Source organism: Pipra filicauda, unplaced genomic scaffold, assembly GCF_003945595.2.
Source record: "Pipra filicauda isolate LSUMZ 115617 unplaced genomic scaffold, ASM394559v2 scaffold187_size1440530_pilon, whole genome shotgun sequence".
Taxonomy (NCBI): domain Eukaryota; kingdom Metazoa; phylum Chordata; class Aves; order Passeriformes; family Pipridae; genus Pipra; species Pipra filicauda.
In genome coordinates this window covers 798,037-824,497 of record NW_024104295.1, presented here as the reverse complement: position 1 = coordinate 824,497, position 26,461 = coordinate 798,037, and the positions used below count along the sequence as shown (strand labels likewise).

The 26,461-nt window shown below is 40.3% G+C and overlaps 1 protein-coding gene across 6 annotated transcripts in view; it reads right to left on the bottom strand.

Annotated features, from left to right (window-relative positions):
- The window catches only part of KIAA1217 (KIAA1217 ortholog), a 233,054-nt gene that overhangs the window by 76,016 nt on the left and 130,577 nt on the right, over positions 1-26,461 (bottom strand). For all 6 annotated transcript variants that reach the window (XM_027751716.2, XM_027751733.2, XM_039380160.1 and 3 more), the window contains exons 3-4: positions 17,710-17,905; positions 816-1,014 (exon numbers count right to left, since the gene is read on the bottom strand). In XM_027751716.2, the coding sequence (XP_027607517.2) occupies positions 816-1,014; positions 17,710-17,905 (395 nt within the window). The remainder of the gene's footprint in view (positions 1-815; positions 1,015-17,709; positions 17,906-26,461) is intronic.

Sequence of the window (26,461 nt, the reverse complement as noted above, 5' to 3'; positions counted from 1 at the left end):
AATCTGTAAAGCAAGTAAGATTAAAAGAAATTGAAATCTAAGAGGCTGGCTGATGACAAGACACTGGATAAACAGCCTGAGGAGAGCAAGACAGAGGTGAGAAAATGGAGTGTGGTGTTATTCAGAGACTAAGAACAGGGATGGGAGAATTGGATGTGGCAAGGCTAGAAAAGCTCCAACTTGCTCTTTCAACTGCAATGTGATATGGAGAAACACCTGAGCCACAGGATCTCCAGAAGAAAAAAGGCAGCAGTGGAAAGTACACTTCTCTTACTCCTGTTTATATTGGCCATGGGAGAAAAACATTACAGTGCATCTACACTGCAATTGCTGTGGTGAACTCAGTTTGTGTTAGATGATGAACAACTGGAACTGTTGTGAAGAAATAAGTGACATTCATGTTTGTTATTTCAGGCTCGTGAGATCAGGCTTTGTGCTACCAGCAAAGAAAAAACCCAGTTTTTCTGTAAATGTTTACTCTGTATTCTGTATTTCAAATAATTATGTCTCAGTTAAAATTCAATAAACATATTAAATATGTGAACCTTTATGTATTATATCAATATTTCAACAAGGTATGCCATTTATCAGTGGTTTGTGCATTTGGATACTGCACCTACAGCTGAAGGCATTGTCAGACCAAACCTCCCATATTACTCAGACACCACTGAACATACCTTTACGTGTCAGGCCACTCTCTGTCAGATACTTATCAACACCACTCCCTTTTATTCTATAAGTGTACCACAAAACAAAAAACACAAAAACCCCCCCAAACCAACAAAACCAGCAGCTATAATTCTGTGTTTACTTACCTCACATCACACAATTCATAGTATATGTTTCTGCTCTCATCCTTGATGTAAATGGCGACACTTGGCGATTCCAGCATTTTCATTGTCAGCTGCTGGGGGAAGGCACTTACAAAAAGGGCACGAATTGTGTCTGTGCTTGTGATTTCATTCGGCATCCGCAACTGCTTTGTTTCATCTCCATACTGAAGATATAATACACCTGCAAGCAAACGTAATAGGAAGTTACATATTCTGAAGTGCACAGTAGTGATCTGGTTTCAAAGTCTATGTGTCTATGAGAAGAGAAAAATCAACTCACAATTCTTAAAAAATAAAGCACGTATGACATTTTCCTTTTCAACAGACTATTGGAATAGAGCATACAACAATGGTATGGTTGTGCCTTGATAAATGTGCTAACTCAGTACTCAGAAGACTCTTACTGTTTTTCAATTAGATAAATCAGAAGTTTACCTTAAGAAGGCTAATGAAAAATCCCAAACACACCAAGTCTGCTCTGCACTGAAAGTTGTTGGTAAATCACAAGGTACTTTTTTAAAAAGTAGTTGAGGAAGAAATTTATCCTTTTATAGCATCCAGTTTTCCTTACACATAAATTTTGCATTTTAACTTCATACTTATCAATAAAACCCCAACCCCTCCCAGACTTTCATTTTAGCACTAGGAATTTTATATTCACAATTCAATTTGCTGACATTATATAGGATAAAGCCCCAGGTGAAACTGCTAGCAGGAGTAAAATTGAGGTCTCACACAAAAACAAGAGCAATTTTGGATTCTTTCAGTTTCACAGCACTGCTAATAGTCATGCTTAGCACACAGGGAGAAACATGAGTAATCGGAGGTGCTGAATTGCAAAATATGGACATTCCTATTCACCAAGACAGAAAGAACACCACTGTCATATAGCTATTGGCAGGGAATGGGAGGATCTGAGATGCTCAATAATGGAAAGAAACATGGATAATACAGACCAGGGACTGAGTGAAGGGATACAAAGTACCCCTTCCACAACGCCTGTGTTGGCCCTGCCAGGGCTATGCTGACTCCTGTATAACCACCAGGTGCCTGTACTCCACTGGCCAGTGCTGGATGACTGTGACTCATGAGCATTGCTACAGACCAGCCCCATGCTGTCGCAAGGTCCAAAGCCCTCCAAGGACTGAAGCACTGAGAAAGAGCCATCCCAATCAACAGAAGAAATCAGACTGGACTTGATGGTGTTGATTAGTTCTAACCATGCTGGGCCTGGCTCCTAAAGAAAGATCTTCTCATGAGCATCTCAAATGTGGGAACGCTTAACAGGTACCTGCACAACAGGAAACAGGAAACCTGCCACAGGACTGCAACCAAACTATGAAATTTCCTGGGATGTACAGCGCTAGGGAGTAGATCAGAAGTAAGCGTTCAGCTGAACTACTCTGGATACAGAGGAAACAGGAACTGGTAAGCCCAGCTGAGCATACATATCCAATCCATACCCAGGGCATGGGTGTCCTGCCTGAACATGTATCACTGAAAGCCCACTGCTGTTTCTGAGACATCTCAGGTGTCTCTGTACAACACTGTATTGTGCCAGGAGAAAACACCTTTACTCTCTTGCTGTCTGTAAGAGATGGAACAGGTATAGCTTCTGCATTGGTGTTGAAAGGTGGCAGATCACAGAATCACAGAATGGCTGAGGTTGAAAGGCACCTCTGGAGGTCATCTGATCCACCCCCCATCCCACTCAAACAGGGATACCTACAGCCACTTTCACAGACCATGTCTAGACAGCTTTTGAATGTCTTGTGGGAGGGAGACTCCACAGCCTTTCTGTGAAACTTGTGCCAGTGCTTGGTGCCCCTCACAGTGAAGAAGTCTTTCCTGATGTTAGGAGGGAACCTCACATGTTTCAGTTCATGACTATTGCCTCTGGTCTTCTCAATGGACATGAATGAAAAGAGCCCGGTTGTGTTATCTTTGACCTCTCCCTTCAGGTACTTTTGTACATTGATGACATCGCACCCCTTGAGCCTTCTGTTCTCCAGGCTGAACAGTCCCAGTTTTCTCAACCTTTTGTCAGAGCAAAGATGCTCCAACCAAATTAATCATTCTTGTGGCCTTCCACTGTATTCTCTCCAATCCTGAGAAGATTCTGTGCTGCCAAGCCTTTGCATCTACCAGTAATTAACACAGGTGGATTAAAACTAGGCACAGTATTATTTACACAAACTGGATTCACCACAGCAATTGCAGCGTAGATGTACTGTAATGTTGTTTTCCCATGGCCAATAGGGGGGTTGGGAACACAAGGCCCTCAGTGCAGTCATCATCAAATCTCAGCAAATCACAAAACTTAGATGGTAACTCAGTGATTCTCACTTGAAAGTCACCAGCAACAGGACGGGCAGTTTAAGGTGCTGAGATACAAACACTGAGCAAAAGCAATGGGGAAACCTGCAGTCCCAGAATACAAAGGCATTTAATGAAAAGAAGACATTTCAAGTTAAGATGAGCCCTCTTTCCCCTTAGTCTTTAGTATTTTTGTCCTTATGTTGTCCATAATTGGTATAGAGCAATGAACACACACAGTCAGATGTTTGTACAATCAGTGGGTAGATAATTGTGCTTGCACTTAGGGAAGGAAGATGTTAATTTTCCTGAATACTAAACAGACCACTCAACATTACTTAAACAATATTTCATATCAGGCTGCTTTTATAAAAAATGTAGCTCTTAATTTTCCTATTATTATCAAGAGCTGATACTACTTCTTTCATTAAGATTGCAATCAGAATCTTTATATATCCTACTGCAAACTTCCATTTTCCTTTGGCTGGAAAATGGTTTCAGACTGAAATTCAACTAGTTTTCTTTCAAAAATTGAGAGGAATTTTCCTATGAATTTCGTTTCTAATGCCAATATTTAACAAATTATTAAACAATTTTTCTTTTTTATTTTAATTTGAGACATCATTTATTTCTCCATGTTCTTCTAGGTAAAATTGTCTTTTTAGTGCTCATTCAAATATTATATGCAGCTAAACACTTTTCTGAATCCAGAAACTAACTATATTTGTAAAAAAAATTTAAGCAAGTTAATGATTACATTTATTTCACTCTTCCAAGACGTTCAAAAACATATCCAACTACTTGATGATAGCTTTAAGTTCTTAGGAAGAACACAAGGAACTTTCTATGTTTTGGCATAAAAAGACACACTTTGCATATCAGCTTTGTGGTTGTGTGTGACTCTCTTTTCTGCCCAGTTTAAAAGTTAGTGCAGAATGCAGAAAATGCTGGTTTTGCATTTCAGACCACTAAAAACATGCTGAATATTGAGCTACTGAAACCATAAACACAAAATAAATGGTAGAGTTGAAAAATCTTCCTTATACATGTCTAAATAATTTCAGAATAGTCTTGACTTTGCCTGTGCCCCAATGCTCCTACAAAATATTGATCCAAAATAAATTTATAGTTGTCCTTGAGTCTTGGATTTTCAAAGTAAATATGTATGTTATGCCTTAAAATAGACAGTTTAAATATACAACTTGGAGAAATGTTTTGGGCCCAATCTCACTGTAGGGGAAAAAGACATTTTCAAAGGCATAATAAATACTTTTTTTCTTTATTCTCTCTTAAATCACATGCCCTTAAAAAAACTTACTGCCTTTCCTCTTGAGTTGTCTGATCCATATCATGATATAGCAATGCTTTAGGGCATTTTCTATTTGACAGAACTAACTGCTCACTTCTAAAAATCCCTTTTGAGCATGACAAAGAGACTCAAAATTCATTAGTTTAAGTCACTGACATTATTTTTCTCCCACACATTGCCCGGTTGAAATTCTGAACACTGTCAATACCCACAGGCCCTACTTCATGGAAGCTGCTGGAGCTCTGAGGTGTGTTTTACCTTCAGCTAAAAAATCACTCCCATGGAGATTAAAGCAAGAAGAAATAGAATATAACTCAGGCACAGTTTTTATTAGCACATATGTCAGCAAAGCTGCTGGAACGACAGTTAAACACAAGGGATGTTCATGTCTCCATGTACCCTGGAGTCCCTCTTGCATTTATGCTTCTGTTACAGTGGATTCACCTGAAACATGAAGGTTGTGCCCTGTTTTGTGCAACACAGAGGACTAAGAAATGCCCTGCTACTCTAGGACAACAGGCATGAAGATGAGTGTGAACGAGGAAACACCACCATATAACTGTTCTGAAAGGGCATGTCAGACAATGCTGTAGCTCCCACTTCCAGTCCTGGGTTGTCCTACAGCTACAAGGCAAACTGCAATGTTAAGCTTTTGTCATGCTGGTATAACTTAGTTTCAGAAATACCTCTGGAATTTCTGATCGTTCTTCACCCTATGGGCAACAGACCACAGACTTAAACACAGGCCACAGCAGAAAACATTTACATGTAGGCCCTAGTAACGTAAAACTTTTTTACAAATTGCTTCACAACATTCCTGTCAACAAAGAAGTATGTTTTATAGAAGGGGAAATTAAACACCCAAGAGGCAAAAGGGCGTGTTCAAAGAAAGGTTTACAAGCCCAGATCAAACCCAGACCTGATGATGATCCTGTGAACACACCACATGATTGCCCTTTCTTTCCCTACATAGAGAGCTCTTTCAAAATACAGTACTTTATGGTGCCCCTTTACCAAGGGTCAGTGACAGGACTTGCAAAATGTTTTGCCATTTCTCCCAGGGATGATCTACGTGAAATGCAACACAGTGCAATGAAGGATGCACTGTTAATCTGATTTGGGCAGGGCTGAGCCCAACAGTGCTGGGTTGAGGGGTGCCCAGTGCAGCAGCCCTGTGCCCTTAGCCCAGCCAGCACAGCTCTGAGCGCTGCCCATGCTGTGGTTGCACCAGATCCAGGGAAGGTGTTCAGCTCAGATACTGCCTCTGGGCTGCAAAACCCACTTGGGAAGTGAGGACACGCCCACAGAGCGTAATGGTGAACCTTGCCTGAACTCACAGGGTCTAGGCTGGCTTTAGAGCACGGAGCTGCACAACCAAAATGGGTTGTCACAGTATCCATATCAATAAGACCATAACTCCTTAGTTACAACTGGTAAAGGTTTGCTCCTTATGGCAAAAGCTAATGTTATGCAGGCGGCAGGACACTGCCCAGCTCACTTCTCTCAGCACCTCCATCGCATACACGGTGCTGACCCAATGCTGACTAAGCACCATGTTGTCATGGTTATATTGCTAACAATGATCTTGGTGCAGGGCAGCTTAGATGCTTAGAAGAGCTTTAATCACAACTTGCTTTTGTTTAAAGAACAAGAGTTATCCTTAGAAATTGTTATTTAAGAGAGGAAAAACATGAAGCACACAACAGAAAGAAAAGTTAAATATGTGATAAATCAAGAATAAGTAAACAAACAGGATTGTATCCTCTTCTGTGACCTTTACGAATATCAGTTAATTCACTTACATGATGAATTTTAAATTGAAAAATACTGGTACTCACATAATCCTCTCAGAATTATTTTATAATGAAGAAGAGAAAACTGAGGCAGATAAGTTAAATAACTCCTCAGTGTTACAAAATAAAATACAGTTAAAGCTTAAATTTGAGTTCACAAGTTTCTTTCCTGGGAAGCTACAGGACATCCTCTAGGCAAGATGTCTTGCAAATTTTTGCACTGAAATATCTTACGGACATTTGGCAACACCTTAATCCATGGGCTCCCATCGCTGTCTCTGCCTGAACATTCCCTCACACTGAAGTCAGCAGCAATGCTAACAAGCAAAAGTTGAGAAAAAGCACCCTTGTTTCTTCCTCATATTTATGTCAAATCATTAGTTGAGACTTGCGTCAGTTTTAAAAACTAAGGATAACCTTTAAAATTGCAACAATAGCTATTTTTGTTGGGACACTTCAGGACAATCCAAAGGGGATCACAATACAAACTGCCAGGCTTTTCCTCAAAAGTCCAGTTTACAATTTTTTATTTTTTTTTTTTTTACTAGAATTCCAAGATACTTCCAATTTTTCTTTGATTTTTATTTGGCAAAATTGTCATCTCTAAGACTGTAAGGGTGGCATAGGTCCATATTGTACTCTGCTCCCCATCCCCCTTCCCCCTCAGCCATCACATAAACAGAGTAAACACATATCACTACATTCTGCAAAAGTTATGCAGATACAAGTTTATTACAGTAACAACTCTTGCAGTGTGGAAGAAATTCCTCGATATGCAGTTCTTACTTTCCATACCCTCAAGACTTGACTCTCCTATTTCACCACACACAGTTTAAACTAGTCTGAGGTCACTGCCATGATCCTTGTGGTATTTCTAGCCTGAAGCTCTCGTACTAGCTTCCACGAGTACTCCCTCCTGATAATCTGTCCTCCACATTAAGAAAAGGTCTATAAATGTGCTTAGCTCTCTCCAAGTACTAAGAAAATCAAAAAAGTACATCTTTTAATGAAATAAAATCAATTACTTATTTTATTTATTTTTTTCTGAAGATATTTGTTCAAGGTGTTGTTTGATAACAGTTTCAACAAAAACAGGAACTGATTTGTTTAGTCCAGTATTACTCCCTTCTGCAGTTTCACTCTTCTCTGCTATTTACAGTGACTTACAATACCTAATGAAAAAGACAGATGGAAAACTCAGTAGTCTCATAAAATACCTACCAAAGTGTTATGAGAAATAAGGATTTTTAACTGTAACTCAAATACTAGCACTTTTCTACAAATTGATACATTTAGCTAGCTAAGAATAAGTAAAAACCAAAATGAAAATGGACATTTTTCACCTAAAGAAAAACTGGTATTTTCCCCATCTGATTCCTGATAAAACCTATGAAATAGTCTATGGCCAAAAGGCAACTTTGTCCATATACCTACGTCAGCAAATCCATCAAATGTAGACAGTTACTTCTGCCATCTAGAGAGTCTGAGGGAACATTTCGGTTTAACCTAGTTCCCCAGATGGAAATCAGTATTCTGGCAGGATGACTTTTTGGACAATAATCACATCCTATTCCACAGAATAGCCCAACTGACCATCAAGATGACTTTTTCATACCCCTAACTGACAAAATAATGCCAGCAAACACGGAAGAACACAAAACCCCTACAATACTAAATGAAAAAAAATATTAAAAAAAAAGACAACTGAACAACTCAGTGAGATGAACTAGAAATTTCATGTGTACCAGAGCTGTTTTTCAGAGGGTCCATAGGCTCTGCTATGCTGCGTTTACTCCAGTTCACGTTCACCAATTTAGCACAGTAAAATCAAAGAGCTACACATGCACAGGTAGAGGACATGCCCACACAGGCTCTGCTTTTGTCCACCAGAAGCTGAGCCCAACCTCTGAAGGGGGCAGTAAGCCATGGCTGGATCCCAGCCAAAGGTGCCAAGCTGACTAGTACAGTTTCCAAGGATGTGTCTGCCAAAGACTATGCAGATATGTTAAGCATGTAAGGACACTGTAAGAGGGCATTTTACATGGGGCATTTCTGCTAGTAACTTTTAAAGGGGCAGAAGAGAAAAAAGACATGAAAACATCAATTAAATTTCTTGGAATACATGTTCTTTTGAATAAACATGAAGAAAGAGAGATCCTATCAAATTGTATTTCCTTTCTATACAAATCAGCTGTATCAAACACACATTATTTGAGTGATGAGTATTTTTATAAACCCTGGGTTTTAACACTAAAACAGGTAGAAGTGATGAGTTCAAGGGCAGAATGTAACCATTTCAATACTCCATAGCCATGAAGCATTAAAGTCATATAGGTCACGCATGCCTTTGTAGTTTTGCTCAATTTACCAAATTTTCTGTATTTTCAGTAGGAATTCTCTTCAATACTTCTAAACGTACTTCATTTCTAAAAAGTTCACTCCTGTCACTAGCAAATTTAGGGGTTGAGCCATCAGCATGTAAGAGCACATCCGGTTACAGCACCACATCAGAAATTCACCTTTGTGGGCTCTAACATGCAGCTTGACTTTGTGTGAAGTCATCACGGGCTACATTAGACAGGATCTTGGACCTGTGACCTTAGTTTGTGTAGCTGAGGAGAAGAATGCCAAGAGGCCATCTGCTAGACTTACTCCAGTTTGTCATTATCTTTTTTGTAACGGGGAACCCAAACTGGACACAGTGTAACCTCATAAACGTTGAGAAGAGGGTTTAATAACCACTTCACTTGACCTGCTGGCTAAATTTTTTCTGTAGCCAGCTATGCAGTTTTCACTGCTGCAAGGACACACTACTAATACACTTGTTGTCAGACCCCAAGTCATTTCTGCAAAGGTGCTACCAAACCAGCCTGTCCCTGTCTGTGTTGTTGCACAGGGTTATTCTGTCCCTGCTGAAAGACTGCATCTGCCTCTGAGGAGCTTCATGAAATTCCTGCTAGCCCATTCCTCTAGCTCATTGGGTCCCAGTGAGCATGACCATCCAGTACACTAAATGCTCTCCCAAACTTAGTGTCAGACTTGACCCTCCTGATGTTTCATTCCATCCCAGCAACCAGGTTGCCAATGTTAACAAGTACTGGCCCCAGAGTGCAGCCCTGAGGCAGACAACTGAAATCCAGCTGCCAGTAAGACTTAAAAGCATTAAACCTTACACACACTGAAGGCACCCCCTACCTCCCCCATGTGGCTACAAGGAGGATCTGATAGACGTGTGAAGGGCCTTTAATAAAGTCAAGATAAACAACATCCACTGCTCTGCCCTCATACCCACAGATGGTCTATTCAGCACAGAAGGTCATTGGGCAAAGTAAGGTACCAAGTGCCTGTCTCTTATGAAGTATTTGAGTAGTTAAAAAATTATTCAGAAGGGTTCCTATCTCGAGAGTTGCTCAGACCATTGCCTCTATTGTCCCAAGAGAGTACCCTAATCAGCAGGCTATCGACAAGCCTCTGATGCAGTGATTATCCTCTTATCCTATTTGAATTGGGCTACTCCATAGCCAGAAAGGTAGAAGACAGAGAGAGAGAATGAGAACAAAAGCAGGAGACAGTCTTATATAATATCACAGAGATCACACTATTTCCCTTTGGGAACAGAAATCTGAACTCGGGCTCAGTACAGTAACTATGCATTAAAATCACTACCTAAATATATAAACAGCATTGGGAGCAAAGATTAAATTGAAGAGCTGTCCCCATTCAGGGACTTGCTGTCAGCCCTGGTAGCAAATCCTATATACACTGACTGCACTGAGGGACAGGCTATGCTTTTTTGTTTAGCCAAACACTTCTTACAATGCACTTTTTCTTTGCATGCCCATGTGCAAATGGAAGGATCTGGTGTTTGTATGACTTACCGTACTAGAGGCAGACTTACAAATTTTACCTAAAATGAAAATTAGATCAGATTTGTCCAAGTGATAGCTCCTGTGCTAGATACAACTCAAGGGACAGCTCCATCTGGCGTTCTACCTTTCCTCTGAAGGGTAGTTTGGACTGTACAAGCTATTCCACCTGCCAAAGCCCTCTTCCAGCAGACACAAATGCTGAAAGCTCAAACTGTTGCTGCTAAATCAGAATAAGACGTAATGGTAGAGCTGGATGAAGATATTGCACCTTCTGTGAGGGCATGATTTGGGGTAAAAAGGAAAGTCACTGCTACCTCCACATAGTTTTATTCAATTTCTCAGATTGTACATCAATTACCTCTCCTATTATCTTCACCACTTTTCATTCTGCTTTATTAGTGTTGCAAGGTCCTGCAACAGGAGTATTCTGTCACTATGTGCATTACCCAACACAGTAGGCACCATTTTAGTCAAGATCCTTTAGTACTACTGCAGTTCAAATAAAGACTGCATCCAAAAAATATTTAACAGATATAGCAGTGACAGACAGACTTGCACAGCTAATGACTTTATTTAGCACACTGCACAACTTCTACTCCAGTATCACTGCAATGAACCCATTAGATCCATGCTGATACAACCTGTTGCAATGGAGTAAAATTCAGCTCCAGTGTGATGCACCATCTAAAATATACTGCATATCAGCCTTTTGGTGGCAGACAGAATGTGCTTCTGTTGAGACAGTATATAATAAATAAGATCTTGCTTCTTGGAAGTATTTTTTTCAGGTACACACACAAGACATTTTATTATAGGAGGAAGAATCTTTTAAGTAAACAATAACTGCGTGCACAAGTGCTAGCCTGAGGAGGCCCATATTTTAGTCTTCCATATAGCTGCCTTTCACAAATCATGTAGGGGCAAAAAATTAAACAAAAAACTATGATATGTTGGTATCACTGTTTACCTTCTTTTGCTCTTTTGATACAAAATATTTCAGGTAAGAGATGTATGTTTTTTTCTTTCCAAGTCCAAAATCTTTAGCTATATTTGAAGAAATTTGAAAGAAGATAAAATCTAGAAAAGCTGGAAGGAAAATTTGTGCTACACTAGAATACTGTAATTTCTTAGGGTCTGTGTTTCTATTCATTAACTGGAACTAGTTGTTTCACGCTGTTTTTTCTATAGACCTGTCAGTCCCTGTTAAGTTATCTGACCATGACAGCAAACATTTACATGATGTTTTTGCATGTTGGCTGTTTTGCATACACTGTAAAAGACAAGATAGGGAAAAATTCTTTAAGATGACTAAATACATTAGAGCTATACTCAGCCTTAACTTGAAATGCAGTTCCCAGGGAGTTCCTCTCCCATGAACTAAACTGAAGCTCTTGCTGACTTCATTAGGCTTAAATCATGCCCCAAGGAATTGGAGAGGGCAGGGGCACTGCTAAGAAATCACAGGCTTCTCATATAAGGTCTATTGCCATTCACACATCTTCTGTCAGATTGAACATGTCTATTTTAATTTCTAGCTCATAAATAGTAATTTATAACAATTAATAACAATTAATTAGCTTCAATATAATATATGTCTACCTTTAGCATTTACATCTCTCTGTGTGTCACAGTATATTGCATAAGAGTCATGTTTACCACCAGCTGACAAGAAACGATCCCTCTCCCTGCAAAGATTTTGCTATGTGTGAAATTATCACTACAGTCATGACTTTGTTTTTTAACAGGCTTTGATAAAACACCTGCAAGAAATACTACAAAAGAACCAGATGTTACATTACAACCAGTAATGGCATTTCCATAGAAGGTGGCAGCAAAGTAATTAATCAGACACTAATACCTGTACCTGCCAAAACTGGGGTTTAAGGGCTAATAAATAATAATCTGAATACTTCACGATTGCTTAAGACCCTCTCCACACCAATCCTTAAGTATTTGTATAATTTTACTCCTGTAAGTAATCCCTCCAAAGGCAAATAAAATGCAAATGTTGGCAGGCTCAGACATTTCTATAGGGGCCTTTCCATGCCACCTAACTTCAGGCACAGGTTTCCCAGCATGGAGCCTGGTCATCCTCTGCTCCTTATTCATCTGGACTAGAGCGGCCAGGCACCCTAGCTGGGGTACCCAGAGAAGATGATTGCATTCCTTGAGCCATAAAGCTTCATCCTCCTCAGTCACTTCTCAAACACAAATCCTCATGTATTTATGGAAATCCCTCCCTGTACAATATTTTTCCTTAATCCAACCCTGCATGTACAGCCCGATCCTGTAGGAGCACAATCTGTTGCAATGGGAGGTTGTGCTCACACCCTGCCCTTCAGGGCTGAGACCCACTGCATCAACTGCCCTGGCCGCTCCGTCAGAGGATGCCAGTGCCTGCCCATTCTTTGGACAGATGTGCCACATGAGAGACGACAAGTGAACATATTTGTCAGCCTTCATTTCGTTGTGGAAGTACCAGAGCAGGGATGGCAGGGAGCTGCAGCACGGGCACAGGCTGGCTGCTGGCGCAAACTCACTGGATGCTTGTCAGGTTCTGCTTCCTCCAGGCAAATTACAAGTGAAGTTTGCTGAAAGCTTTTGAGCACTTTCCAGGTTTCAGCTTATTCTCGCTCTGACAGTTTTGCTAGATAATTTTTTTCCCACAGTTATCACACTGGAAAAACTCCCAGCTTTCAAATAGATATTTTAAAATACACTTAATTTTCTCTTGCACAGTGAATTAATTTATTTTAGTATCTTGCTTTGTCTCCAGGCTGCAGAATGATGAGACAAGAGCTGATTTCCAATGGACCTCTTAGCCAAGAAAGACCTTCATTTCAAAAGCTGTAGCTGAAATTTTAAATTCCATAATTGGAACGGGCCCTACTGTTTTCTGGGTCAACTCCACATGAATACCATGTCCTATTAGATTAGTCCTGACTGACAAACCCATGATGGTGGGTGCAGTAGCCAAAATGCACTATGCTATTCCTTCTCAGGCTCCACATTAATTCAGACCACCAACTGAAAACAAAGTGACTCATGTGCACCTATTAAAATAGGAACCCACAGAACAATTAGAATTTCAAAAAGAAAATAGTTTTTTAAAAATGGTATTGAGATATTATACACTGTAAAATTAATAAAAATTCACAAAAGTTGGTTACTTTCTGCACTGAAATTATGTTGGCTGAGGATCAAAACATAATTTGTATTTAAATTATATTAAATAAAAAAAATTAGATATGGAAAGGGAGGTGATTATACACAGTTTATTTAAAATCACGTGAACAGAAATATTTTCAAGACACTTTTAAAATTGAAGTTATAAAGAGTTTACTGGTTTTTCAAAATAAACATTCCCCTTGTACAGCTGGAAGCAAAACCAATCCTAACAGGACTACACAGTGCAAAGTGTCTCAAAAGTAAAGTTTCAGCATATTGCTCATGGTGTTGTCAGAACACACCAGCAGAAAAGATTGAAAAGGACATTATTATACAGGAATGCATTGAATAATAATAATATAAAACTGAACTGGTTTGGAATAAATTTTAGACCATCTTTTAAAATGAACTATTTGCTATTAATTATTTCCTGGAACAACTGGAAAAAGACATTGTGGGGTGATGACAATATATTACCTCCTATTTGGCTAGTATGATGATCCCTTAAGCCATATACATATCTGCGACCTCTCCTGCAATACATGGAGAAAAGGCTTATTTTGTTCATTTCAAATCTAAAATGTCTCGGCTGAAATGCTTCATATTACATTGCTTCCCTGTTGTTCTTGGTTTTTTTTTTCTTTCTCCTACATTTTGCCTGTTCATGATGGGATAAGCCAGGGCCGTGTCTTCAGTACATGAAAGACAGGTGCCTTGCAGGGTCTGAAATCCTGGCCATTAAACAAAATAGTGCATCTTCACGTGACTGCCCTCCATTGGGCCCTGGACAACACATTTCAGTACATGCAACAGACACTAAAAATAGGGTTTAAGAGTGAACTACTTACAGTGAATTTATAGTCTCCTCTCATCTCAGGAGAGACATTACAGAACAGCAAAAAGTGCAAAGAAGGGTAACAATGATAATCAAATGGTTTCTGGATGAGGAACAAGTGGTTATAGCAGCACTTCTCAGCCTGGAGAAGAGATGACCTGAGGGAAATAACAGGCCTAGGAAATCAGATATGGCCTGGGGGAAGCAGATAGCCATCTGATGTTTGCTGTCACTTCCAATACAAGGACAAGGGGGCATAACTTAGAGCTGATAAACAAATACAAAACAAAGCAAGAGGAAAGCAATGGTTGGGCAGTAAACCAACAGAAATTTGCTGCCAAAGTCACAGATGCACTCTTGCAGATGTGAAAAATTTACATGGAATCAAAGGCAGACTGAACAAATACCTGGAGGAGACATGTCTTGATGGTTATTACACAGGTGGAAACCATAACCAGGAAATCCCAAAACTGAAGATACCTTCAGGCCGAGAGCACTTGGGAGAAGGGTCATACATACACATATATGGTGTGGCTCATGGAGGACAGGCAGGTGATTCAGGACAGCAAGCACGGTTTCACCAAGGGCAAGTCCTGTCTGACCAACCTAGTGGCCTTCCACAAAGGGGTGACTACATCAGTGGACAACAGAAGGGCTACAAACATCATTTATCTGGACTTCTTCTGTAGAACCTGTGACACGATCCCCCACAACATTCTCCTCTCTAAATTGGAGAGAGATGGACTTGATGAGTGGACTGTTAGCTGGATAAGAGTGGTTGGACAGTCACATGCAGAGGGTAGTGGTCAATGTCTCAGAGTCCTAATGGACATCAGTGAGAAGTGGTATTCCTCACGGTTCAGTACTGGGACCAGATGCAGAGATTGAGTGTACCAGCAAATTTACAGATAACACCAAGCAGCTGACACGCCTGAAGAATGGGATGCCATCCAAAGGGATCTGGACAAGCTCAAGAAGTGGGCCCATGAAAATCTCATGAGGTTTAGCAAGACCAAGTGCGAGGTGCCCTGGATCAGGGCAACCCCCCATCAATACAGGCTGAGGGATGAGGAGATTGAGAGCAGCCCTGCAGAAAAGACTTGTGGGTGCTGGTGGATGAGAGACTGGACATGAGCCAGCAATGTCTGCTCACAGCCCAGAAAGCTAATTGTATCCTGGGCTGCATCAAAAGAAGTGTGGCCAGATGGTTGAGGGAGGTGATTCTACCCCTCTACTCCACTCTGGTGAGACCTCACCTGGAGTGCTGGAGTCATCAACACAAGAAAGATATGGACCTGTTGGATTGAGTCCAGAGGCCACCAAGATGATTAGAGGTGGCCCACCTCTCGTATGAGGAAATGCTGAGAGAACTGGGTTTGTTCAGCCTGGAAGAGAGAAGGTTTCAGGGTGACCTAATTGTGGCCTTTCAGTACCTGAAGGGAGCCTACAAGAAAGATGGAGAGGGACTTTTTACAAGAGCATGTAGTGACAGGAAATGGGGGAGTGGATTGAAACTAAAAGTGAGTATGTTTAGATTAGATATTAGGAGGAAGTTCTTTACTGCGAGGGTGGTGAGGCACTGGAACAGACAGCCCAGAGAAGCTGTGGATACCCCATCCCTGGAAGTGTTTAGGGCTCTGAGCAACCTGGTTTAATAAAACGTGTCCCTGCCTATGGCTGGGGGATTGGAAATAGATGATCTTTAAGGTCCCTTTCAACTCAAACAATTCCGATTCTATGATTCCGTGATTCTATGACATGCTTGCTCTGTTCTTACTCCCACTGAGACTAGCACCTATGGTCCCTCTTGGAGACAAAATACAGGATCAGACAGACTCTTGGTCTAATCAGTAATGTTTCTTTACCAGGTTTATTCATAGTGATGAGCACTTCAGTTTTTTCCAGAAACAGGACTGCTACATTCTCTTCATGTGTACACACCAATTATGAGAAAGTTATTTCTAGTTCACCTTTTGTGGGAGAAGACACTGCACAAAGCATTGGTGCATGGCAGGCAACCCCCTTTGATGCTAACCAAAAACTTCCCAAAAGCTGTTTATCAATTCTCAGCTCATATCTGAAACAGAAGTTCAGAGCTGAGATACCTTATGGGAGCTGGGGTAATCACTGAACACCAGCTAAAATCTACGCAGTAGGGGTGGACTATGAGTTGCACAGGGATGCAAAGGCTCAATCTACTTAACATTACACTGAAGCAAATACAAGTTTTCCAGAAAATCTCCAGGTGAAGCAAGCCATGCTGAGAATGCCCTAGTCAGCAGTGACTTAAGAGGCAGAGATGAATCCTCTACACATATAGTAAACATACACGTGCTACACACTTGCTCTTTAAAACACTTCTAAACTAAAAAGTCTTGTCCAAGTTGAAGTCTTCCAAATTTCTTCCCCAAAAGCCTGGCATACTGGTGGCCCAGCAGGCTTTGGAAGGGCAGCAGTGTCAGTCCATGAACAGACATAGACAGGGATCAGCACCTTATTCCCTGCCCCACTGCTCTGTGGTTGCCAGCTCTGGAGGCCACAGGAACCCCTTCCAGCCCTGTTGTCTTCACATTTGTTGTGTTTGTTACATATCATAATGCTCTTGACAGAAACTGTCTTAGATTATTGAGGAACAAGTAAACTACCGTGACAAGCTTACAAGCATGGTATGATTTACAGTCCAGTCTTCAATTTATGTCACTCTCTATATTGGGAGATGAGCCTACAAGAAAGCAGCATTTCAGTTTATTATCTATGAGCAAAACCTGCCTTCCTCAGCAATCCACACATGAGTTACGTGCTTTCCCACAACACTTTAACTGCCCTCTGGTGTCTTCCCTCAAAAGAACAGCCTTTACTCCTACCATCTGTCAGCTAAACACAGTCTCCAGGACAAAATCCACCATCACAAAAGGAGCTCTGGTTCACAGCTGGGCTTAATCTAATCCTGAGATATGGGAAGAACGTGGGAAGCAGAGCTGTCCACCTGTGCTAACACATCACCCGTGTCACCGTGCAGACAGAAGGGCATTGCCCCAAAGTAAATGGCATCTCCATCAGCATATTCATTCAAATCCTCTGCCTGGGGAGCTACCACCACGCAAATATCAAATGTTTTCACTAAGCCAGATTATTAAGGCAACGATATCTCTAGGTTTCTTGCAACTAAGTCTGGCTTTGAAGAAAGGATAAAATGAAAAAGCCTGTGTCTCCTCTCTGAAAATGAGGGTGCAATCTTGTACTAAGTTTACTGCATCATACTGTGCAGGCTTGGCAAAAAGTATTTGCAATATCAGGTTTTAATCATAAATCAGCACTTTGTGTCAGGGTCTGCATCTTTCTCTGTGAATATCTACTATGCTCTCAGCACACTTTCAGATCTTATGAAAGTAATTTCACCACTTCCCCATGGTACATGGTACCCCATGCTCCGTCAATTTCCAAAGAACAACTTGACATGAAAAATAGTGTGCTACCAAAGTTCTTTATTTTTTTTAATGCCAAACTATTTAAAACCTGTTTTAAATCCACAAATGGAAAACATAGGCTAAGAGCAGAGCAAAGCAGGCCTGAAGCAGGCTCTTACCCAGAGATCTTTCCTTTGTTTGGTTTGCTGACCGTACAACTGGAAGACTTGCCCGCGTGCGGCTGCCCCTCGAAAAGGGGGTTGGAGAATCACCCTCGGACATGGCCTCTAAGGAATCCGCAGATGCTTCAGAGAGGTGTTCTGTCTGGTCACCCAAATTGGGCTGTGGGCTCTGGGACAGCTTTGGGCTTCTTGTCTGCAAAACAGAGTATTTCATTATTAGTCTACTGAAACCAGAATATGGGAAGAAAAAAAAAATCAGAGAAGAAGGAAGGAGTCCAAACTTCTTCAAATACTGGTAATGCTGAAGGTCACTTCTGTGTAGATTATTTAGGAAAACAGTGTCCTTGGATATTCTGCTGCAGTTTTTATGGTTGTATATTCACATTGCAAATTTTGTTGCTAAAAAGCCCTTGAGGATAAGAAGTGTGCTGAGGAGATGTATGGTAAGGTCATTCTGCTTGTCTACACACACACACACACACACACTCTCTAATGTTGTAAGTTTACTAAGAAAAATCCTCTGAAAAGCAATACTGTGGTGTAGTTGTAAAGCTATCAATTTCAGTATCTTCCCCTGTGCCATCTGTGAAAGGTCCAGGTCATACAGCAAAGCCAAAACAGCCATTCAACATTTCTAGCTGAAATCACAAACGATTACTTTATTTTTTTGTTGCACCAGCACAAATCAGAAATGTCTTCATTACCTGATCAAATTAACTATGATTTTTACTGGGAAATCATACTAGTAAATTGCTAAACACAGTTGCTGGGAAAAAAACAACTCTTTCAGGAGGAGAGAAATCTGTTTTCATTCATGCACTTCTACCAACTCTTCACTGTAAGATCTACCTAATAAAAACACACTCAGGAGGAAATAAAACATCCTGAACTTTTTGCGACTTATAAGTAACACTGTGAGTAGTTTCTAGAAAGAGGGGTTGCTTTAAGGAACATACTCAATACTGTTTAGTGAAACTCCCATGACCACATGTACTGCTACTTTGGAGAATAATTTCCTAGTGCCTCAATCAAACTGTATCACAACAAACGGAAACAGACACTGTACAAGCAGAAATTCAAAGTAAAGCAAACTTACTCAGTTCCAAAACCAGTAGGTAAATATGAACTTTATAAAAGTCTATAATCAGCAGCAGACACAAGATGTCATTAAACTTACATGCTTTTCTCTCCCCTATAATTTAAATTCAGATGCTATTACATTTAAAATCCCCTGTATCAAGATTAACTTCAACTCTAGGTTTGAAGATGCTGTCAAGATCCAGAAAAGATTGTGCTTCTTTCTGGAAAGCCAAAATGACTTATCTTGCTGACATCTGGTTCTTTCGGTGGTTTTTCAAGTGAAATAAAGCAAGCTTATTTCAGCAATACTATGCATAATATTCCTTTCAAGGTCACATAATATTCCTTACGTGACCTTGAATGTATGAAGAACTTCAACTTTTATTACATTTTTATTAGCTGGCTATAGAGGCCTGCTGCTGCCAAGTTGTGCAGTTGCTCACGAACTACAATGATTAGAAATACTTCAGAAGAAAGTAAATCCTCCAGAACTTTTCACTTTTAAAATGCTAATATTACAATAGTAGGTATTATCCAACGTCCTGCAATGAAATTGTTCAAGAGCATTGAATTTTATGCAGGACTTAAAGCTAACAACTTTTGTTCTAAAGCAAGCTTTGAAGTGCCTTTGACATGGTCAGTACTAGTCTGTAGGTTGTAAATACAGGAACTTGTGGTATAAAAGTTACAGAGGTGACAAGCGACCTGCAAACACAAAAAAGGAGTTTGGTAAGTACTTCTTCATTCAACTTTCCAAAGTGGTTTAGGAAGCGTCACTGCTGAAGTATTTTGTTTACACGGGCATATTACGGAAGTACTACCAAGCCAAGGCATTACAGCTCCATAGTTCCTTGTGCTGATTAAAAACTTATATCCATTAATAGGGAGCTAGAAGACACATAATTCTCACTTTCTAGAAAACCATAACTAAAAGTAAAACAAGATTAAAAAAAAAGGCAGCAATAAAATCACCTGCAAAAGGTCCTTTATTCCAGAGTTTATTGGGAAGGGGATTGCTTTTGTTTCTTTAAGAAAATATATTCTGCTTACATGAATCAAGCTTATTTTGCTTTGCTTATTTTTTTTTAAATTTGAATGCCCAGATGTCACCTGAGACATGCAGTTGCATGTACATCGTTCATTGACACATATGGACAGGTGCAAATGTGAGCAGTAAGGGGACACTTCATTACCAGAATCAACATAACACAGCTTTAGCTGTGCAGTTGCTCAGCATGTCCTGTCAATACACAAGTAGAGCCAACCTCAGCAATGTTTTGTTTCTGTAGAGCATCTCAGATCCCCACGGATGACAATGACATCATTACTGTGACTAAATGTATTGGGTCTAGCTGTGACAGAGTTAATTTTCTCCACAGCAGCCCTTACAGTGCTGTACTTGGTAGCTAGAAAGTTGTTGATAAGACAACAGTATTTTGGCTACTGCTCAGCAGGGCTTGAACAGCATCAAGGATCTCTCCAACACTCCCCTACTCACCCAGTAGGCTGGGGGTGGGTAAGATCTTGGGAAGGGACATAGCCAGGAGAGCTGACCCAAGCTGACCAAAGGGATATTCCATACCATATGATGACTGCTCAGCTATAAAAGCTAAGAAAACGAGAAGGAGAGGGAGCATTTGTTATTACATTTGTCCTAAGGAGCAACTGCTACGTGTACAGAAGCCTGAAATCCTATTTTCTGGGAAGTGGCTGGTCACAAAAAATAGAGAATAAATCCTTTGTTTTCTTTTGCTTCCACATGCAGCCTTTGCTTTATTAAATTGCCTTTATCTTGACCCACGAGGGTTTTTTCCATCTTATTTTCTCCCCTGCTTATTTTCTCCTCCTGCTGAGGAGGGGGGATAGAGTGGCTTGGTAGGTACCTGGCATCCAGCCACCACACTAAAAATGACCCCTTTGGCAGCCCTCATTCCTCACTGTAGCCTTCTGAAGCAAGGCAGAGGTACGTCGTGGATCCTGCTCAGACATGAAGCCCCGTCTTCCTCTTAATCCACCAGTTCAAATCCATAGTAGTTCCACTCTAGTAAGTGGAGTAATACAAACATAAAGCCAAACCCACAGTAGTTCCACTCTTGTAAGTGGAGTATTACAAACGTAAACCAAATGCAGGCTATAAATGAGATCCATCAAATATACACATACTATCTATGAAAGGCTTCAAGCCATTTGTCATGTTCAACTCCTGTAAACATTGCATTTCAGGAGTGATTTTGAATTTTAAACAGTTTCTAAAAAAACCCTCAAACTCAGCAACAACTGTGGCTATTCAAGTAACTGAGAGATATGAGTGCATACTTGATAGGAAAGCATTTTCATTATTGGCAACGAGCACTAGGCTTGATGTTACTTCAAAATCAAGTGGATTCCTAGATATGATTTCTTAGGAAAACCAACCCATGCAGTGGGGAAGGAACTAGCAACATTTACAGAGACATAACCTACAAGAACTTATAAAGATGGTTGAAGAAAGCAGTGCACAAAGCTTATCCAACCCTTGCAACAAATATTCAGCATGTTGATTCTAATATTAAATAAGATAAATAAGAAAAATGGCAAATAAATACTTAATAAGTAATGCTATATATATTTTTCCATAGAATGTTCACTAATGTATTCTAAAAATACTAAAAAGCTTAAAATAATACTAGAGGAATTGTCCTTTTAAGTACTTTTCAGGAACTAGTACACAATATAGACATTTACAAAATAAATATTCACCCCCAATAGTCCATGTTTCAGGACCCATCAGAACTCAACTAGAGTCATAGTGTAGACTGCTACTGTGAGAGTCAGAATGGTGCTGTAGCAAAAAACCCCATAATATCTAACAGAGAAAACTCAAGACACGTCAACTAGAGGAGTAGCACTATCCAAAATTTAAACATGTAAACAGATACTCCACACAGGCAGACAAACCCAAAGAAACACCCGCACTTTCCAAGCCACCTTTGGGATAAATGCTAGAAAGCAGAAGAAGGTTCAGAACTGGGCAGCAGGTCTCTCTCCTTCCCCTCTGCCAAGACCAGTTAGGTTACATTTCCTCAGTCAGCCATGGTCTTCCTCCCCCCAGCTCTGTGTTAGGAGATATCCTCAGGAATGTTTCTTGGTGCAATAGGATTAATTTTTCAGCCAGCTGAGTTATGCTGACCCTCCTTAAGGACTTCTCTAATAAAAGATATTGCCTGTGCTGGTTCTGGGTCAGAACCTCATCAGAAAGGAAAGGCCAAAATAAGGATGAACAATTCTGGTGAAAACTTACATATAATTACACAATGCTCTGAGATGACTCTTTACTTAGGATACGCTATTTTATTTACAAGGATATAGATCCTTGTAACCTTTTCAGGGTATATATTTAAGTATAGCACATGGAGGTAGCAATTACAGAAGATACAGTATCTTTCAACTTCTCTTGGGATTTGATGAAGCATTAAACCTGTAGTTAATCATGCCTCATGACTGATATCTCTCTGTTACAGCTTGTCCAAAGAATGTACTTTTATAATAAATCTGCTTTAGTTCCTCCACTGACTCAGAAAAAAAAAAAAGAAAAAGTGCGAAGCTCTTTAAATGCAGTAAGATTGCAAATAATTAGGAATGAAATATGAAGGTACTTGAATAAGGAAAAGTGAAATACTGCAGAAATACCAATGTAATGAGCAGTCATGGAGCACCAGAGATGTTTATCAAGTTCTGTGCATGCTTCTGCCTCTGGTCCTCTGCTTACATTTGTCCACACAAATTCTCTCACCCTTTTGTACTATCTGGTTTTATGTTTCTGCTCTTCACAGAGTTCTTCTATGCTCATTTCCAGTTATTTTCCACACTAATCTATATAACTGAAGCCTTTTTTACTTCTTTTCCTTTTCAAAAATCTCTCCTGCAAATTTGCTTCACACATTTTCACAGACAAAACAGAACTAAGAAAAAAAAAAAAACATAACCTGAAGAAAGATTTAATTTCATCTCTTGATCAATTCACACTTTTTATTTCCTGTCTCCAGGAACTTCCTTAGCCTTTATCTTGACAGAAACTTCTCTGTTCAGGAAAAGAATCTTATCGTACGCATCTTCGAAGTGCTAGCACTCCTGGCAGTGTACAAATGGCAAACAAAGACATAAAAAAATAATACAGAGCTAGTAAAATAACTCCTTCCAATTGTGTGCTCTGAAGAACATAGCATAAGCAAAAAAACCTGCCACATTTAAGAGCCTTCTTGACATTTCAAATAGAGAAGAAAAATTAGTAGAAAAATAGAAGCCTATTTTTCTGGAACTTCAAGTAAACTATTTGTCCTATGATTTGTGCCAAAGATGAATAAAGGATATGTGACAGACTGCAAATATGCATATAAACAGGCTGTGTTTTGTGTATGATGAGATTAGTAATTCTAAAATATTGTCACAATATGAGTTCTTACAACTGCAACAATAATGTTTCTTCATCACATTTCTGTCAGATTCAGATTATCACTGTCTGAAGGATGGATCTGCTTTTTCCACAGATACAGTCTTTGGGGTCCCATATTAACACAGAGTTTTACTTGTCTGGACGTCCTATTAGTGACATATTACTGTTGAAGAGAAAGTGAATACTACTCACATAGTCTTGTTTTTAAGCATTTTCCATACTTCTTCCATAGCACTTTCTCAGAAAAGTTAAATGCTTATAAATGTCTATATAAACTAAAGTTCACATTACATCTCTGTAAGGGATGTATTTGGATACTCTCTCTCACTGGGGGCAACTGGGGGTGGGGAGATGATTCAGCAGCTGAATGCAACATAAAACCATCATGAGTGACAAGCTCACTTTTCTCTGTGTGCTATTTCACCATTATAAGGTGCAAAAATCTGTGGCATCTTTCTTTCAGACACCATCGGTTGGAAATGGTACCATGCCAGGAGCAAGTGCTCCAGCATCTGTGTCCTCCTGAGTTGAAGAGAGCGGGAGGGCAACTGCCCATTTGACAGTGTGTAGATTCTGTAGGTGATAGGTGTTAGTTATAGTCTTCCCTGATGCCTGCTCATGGGCTACCAGATGCATCTGGCTTTCATTTCTCTATTTTGAACTCAAACATTTCACTGTGTTCTGCTGAATCAACATCAATGAGTTACAAAGCCCGTTCTTGCTCACATGCATGCTCAGCTTGGCGGCAATATTGATTTCTACGGTATGAACGGTCAGAATTCTTTCCTCTTTGATAAGGAGAGAGAGAGGCAATGCCTGAGTCATGGTTGCCCACCACCCCTAGCACTGGACCAAGGTACCCCACTTGCCTGCAGCCTTCCTGGCTTTGAGACATGTTCTGCGTTGGATGCTGCCCGAGCTCCCCCTTGTCTGCGGCACTGCCAGCCTCCTCCTGCCGCCGGCGGTCCTGAGGAAAGCCTGAGCTCGCCATACTCACCACAGGAGTAATGCCAGCAGAGCACGAATCACAGAGCCCTCCCATGGCCACCTGCCGTGCGGTCATTAAGCAAAGCAATGAACTCAGTGTACTGTGAACCTGAGGTACAGCCTCAGTGCAGATCTTTTCATGCTCTGAGGAAGGCAGGAAATAGACCCAGAACTCTCCCAAGTAAGTTAAAAGAAAGCATTCCCATGCCCTCCCATCGTGAACGACAAGGAGGGGAAGATAACTCAGTCAACAGCACTAGTAATGCTCAGTCACACATCCTGTGTCAGGCTCAGGATGCTCTGCCGAGTAGCCATTTTACTCAATTTTATGAATTTATTTGAAGGAAAAACTCCTCTCTGCTTATGATAGGATCTTTATCACCACTCTGTTTATTCACTGATGCTGACCCCAGTTTCTTTCACCTAGCAGGAAAAAAAAACCATGTCTAATGATGTGTCAGAGTATATCTACCATATTTTTAGGTCGGAATGATATTCAAATCATCCTAAAAATCTGAACGTTTTCCCACGAGCCTTGCTAGCTCCTGTTGGTGGCCAGCTGCATGCTCCCTGCTGTGGCAAACCGCCAAACCCCATTTCTTTTAATCCCAAGTGCTGTGAATCACCGAGCAGGATATCCACAGGCTGCTCGCCCTGGGCAGGACCACGTTGCTCTTCAGCCGGCTGATCCCCAGAGTTAGCAGAAAAAGTTTTTCATGGAACTCTGTTAGAAATGACTGACATGAAGCAATATTTTCAATTATTTTTTTTTTTTTTAAACTGTAAGCACCTAGATAAATTGAAACCTGTTTTACAGGAAAGCTATGTTTACAGTAAAGATATTCATTAGGAGCAATAAAAGCTGTAGGTGCTCAGCACTTATGCTGCCAGATCTGTTATTCAGATGTTTAATTGCAGGAACTTGCATTTGAAAATGTTGCCCTAAGGAACTCAATAGCCCGTCTAGGAGCAGCTTAATTGGTCCAGACAAGTCCAGACTGAAATATGCAACATGCTGTGGCATCTCTTTGGAATACGTGTAATATCAGAAAAACCCAAGCCATCCACATTAAAGTGTACAAATATTTTTCAATATGTTTCTGACCAAATCTACGGTTCTATCTTTCTACAATTGCCAGTCTGAGATTTTAGGGTAGAAATTGAAGTAAAACAATAGAGAAAACTATTAGTCACCTACTGGTAAAAAGCAAAAGTTCACACCAAATGAAAGAAATCTTCAATTTTAAAATAAAATAATTTATCTCTCTGCTTTATTCTAATGCTTTATGACATGAAGGATTTATTTATATGTGATAGCCAAATTTAAAAAGTCATTGATCATCTCACTATTTTTCCCTGCAAAGGCTTCTATGATTCCATCAATTTTGCTCAGAGCAAAAGCTGTTCTTTTACAGTCTTGCATCACAGCTTCAGTTTATTATTACTTTGTTTAAATAAGTTATCCATAAATTCCAGCCTGGACATCAACATTTGTCTTAATTAAAATCTTATGGCAGTTTCAGTTGGAAGCTATTTCTCTTTTCCCTCCTGAAAAACTCTACTGTGAAGTATTCACAAGCCAGCATGACCCTTTGTTTCATCCAGGAGATGGCTGCGTTTCATCAGCAGCGGGTGAGGTAACTCCTACCTACACAATCCCCCAAATGGCCATGAGAACTGTGAAGATTAAAAGGGATGATTTAAACAAAAACTGTCATTATGCTGATTAAAGGGGAAAGATCTTTACATGCTTAAAACCACATGCAAAAGCTAAAGGGAAAGAAAAAAAATAAAGAATATATACCAGATGCCTAAATGTACCTAGGGGATAGTGAGTTTTGATTCAAGAAAATTATCATCTACCCACCCGTGTTCTCCCACACAAGTCCCTAAGGAAAACAGGAGGAGAATCTGTTTTTGTGGTGTCTCTTTCCCAAAGCAAAGGAACACAATGCACCAGTCCTGGAAAAACCTGTTTTTCTGTGTTTCTACAAGCTAAGAAAGAGCTCTGAATTAACACGCTGTTTTAAAAATAACCGAAGAAAAAGAGCCATCGCCATGACGGCTGGAGAGTGGGAGCGAGGTCTGCGGGACGGGGTGTGAACTGTCCGTGGGGGCTGCCAACCCCCAGCAAGAACAATCGCCCGGGAAAAGCAGAGCTGCCTCCGGCGGCAGCACACTCACGCCGGTGACTTATTTTTTTAGCCTCAATTCATGGAATTAAACCTGTGATGAAGCACTTACTAGAGC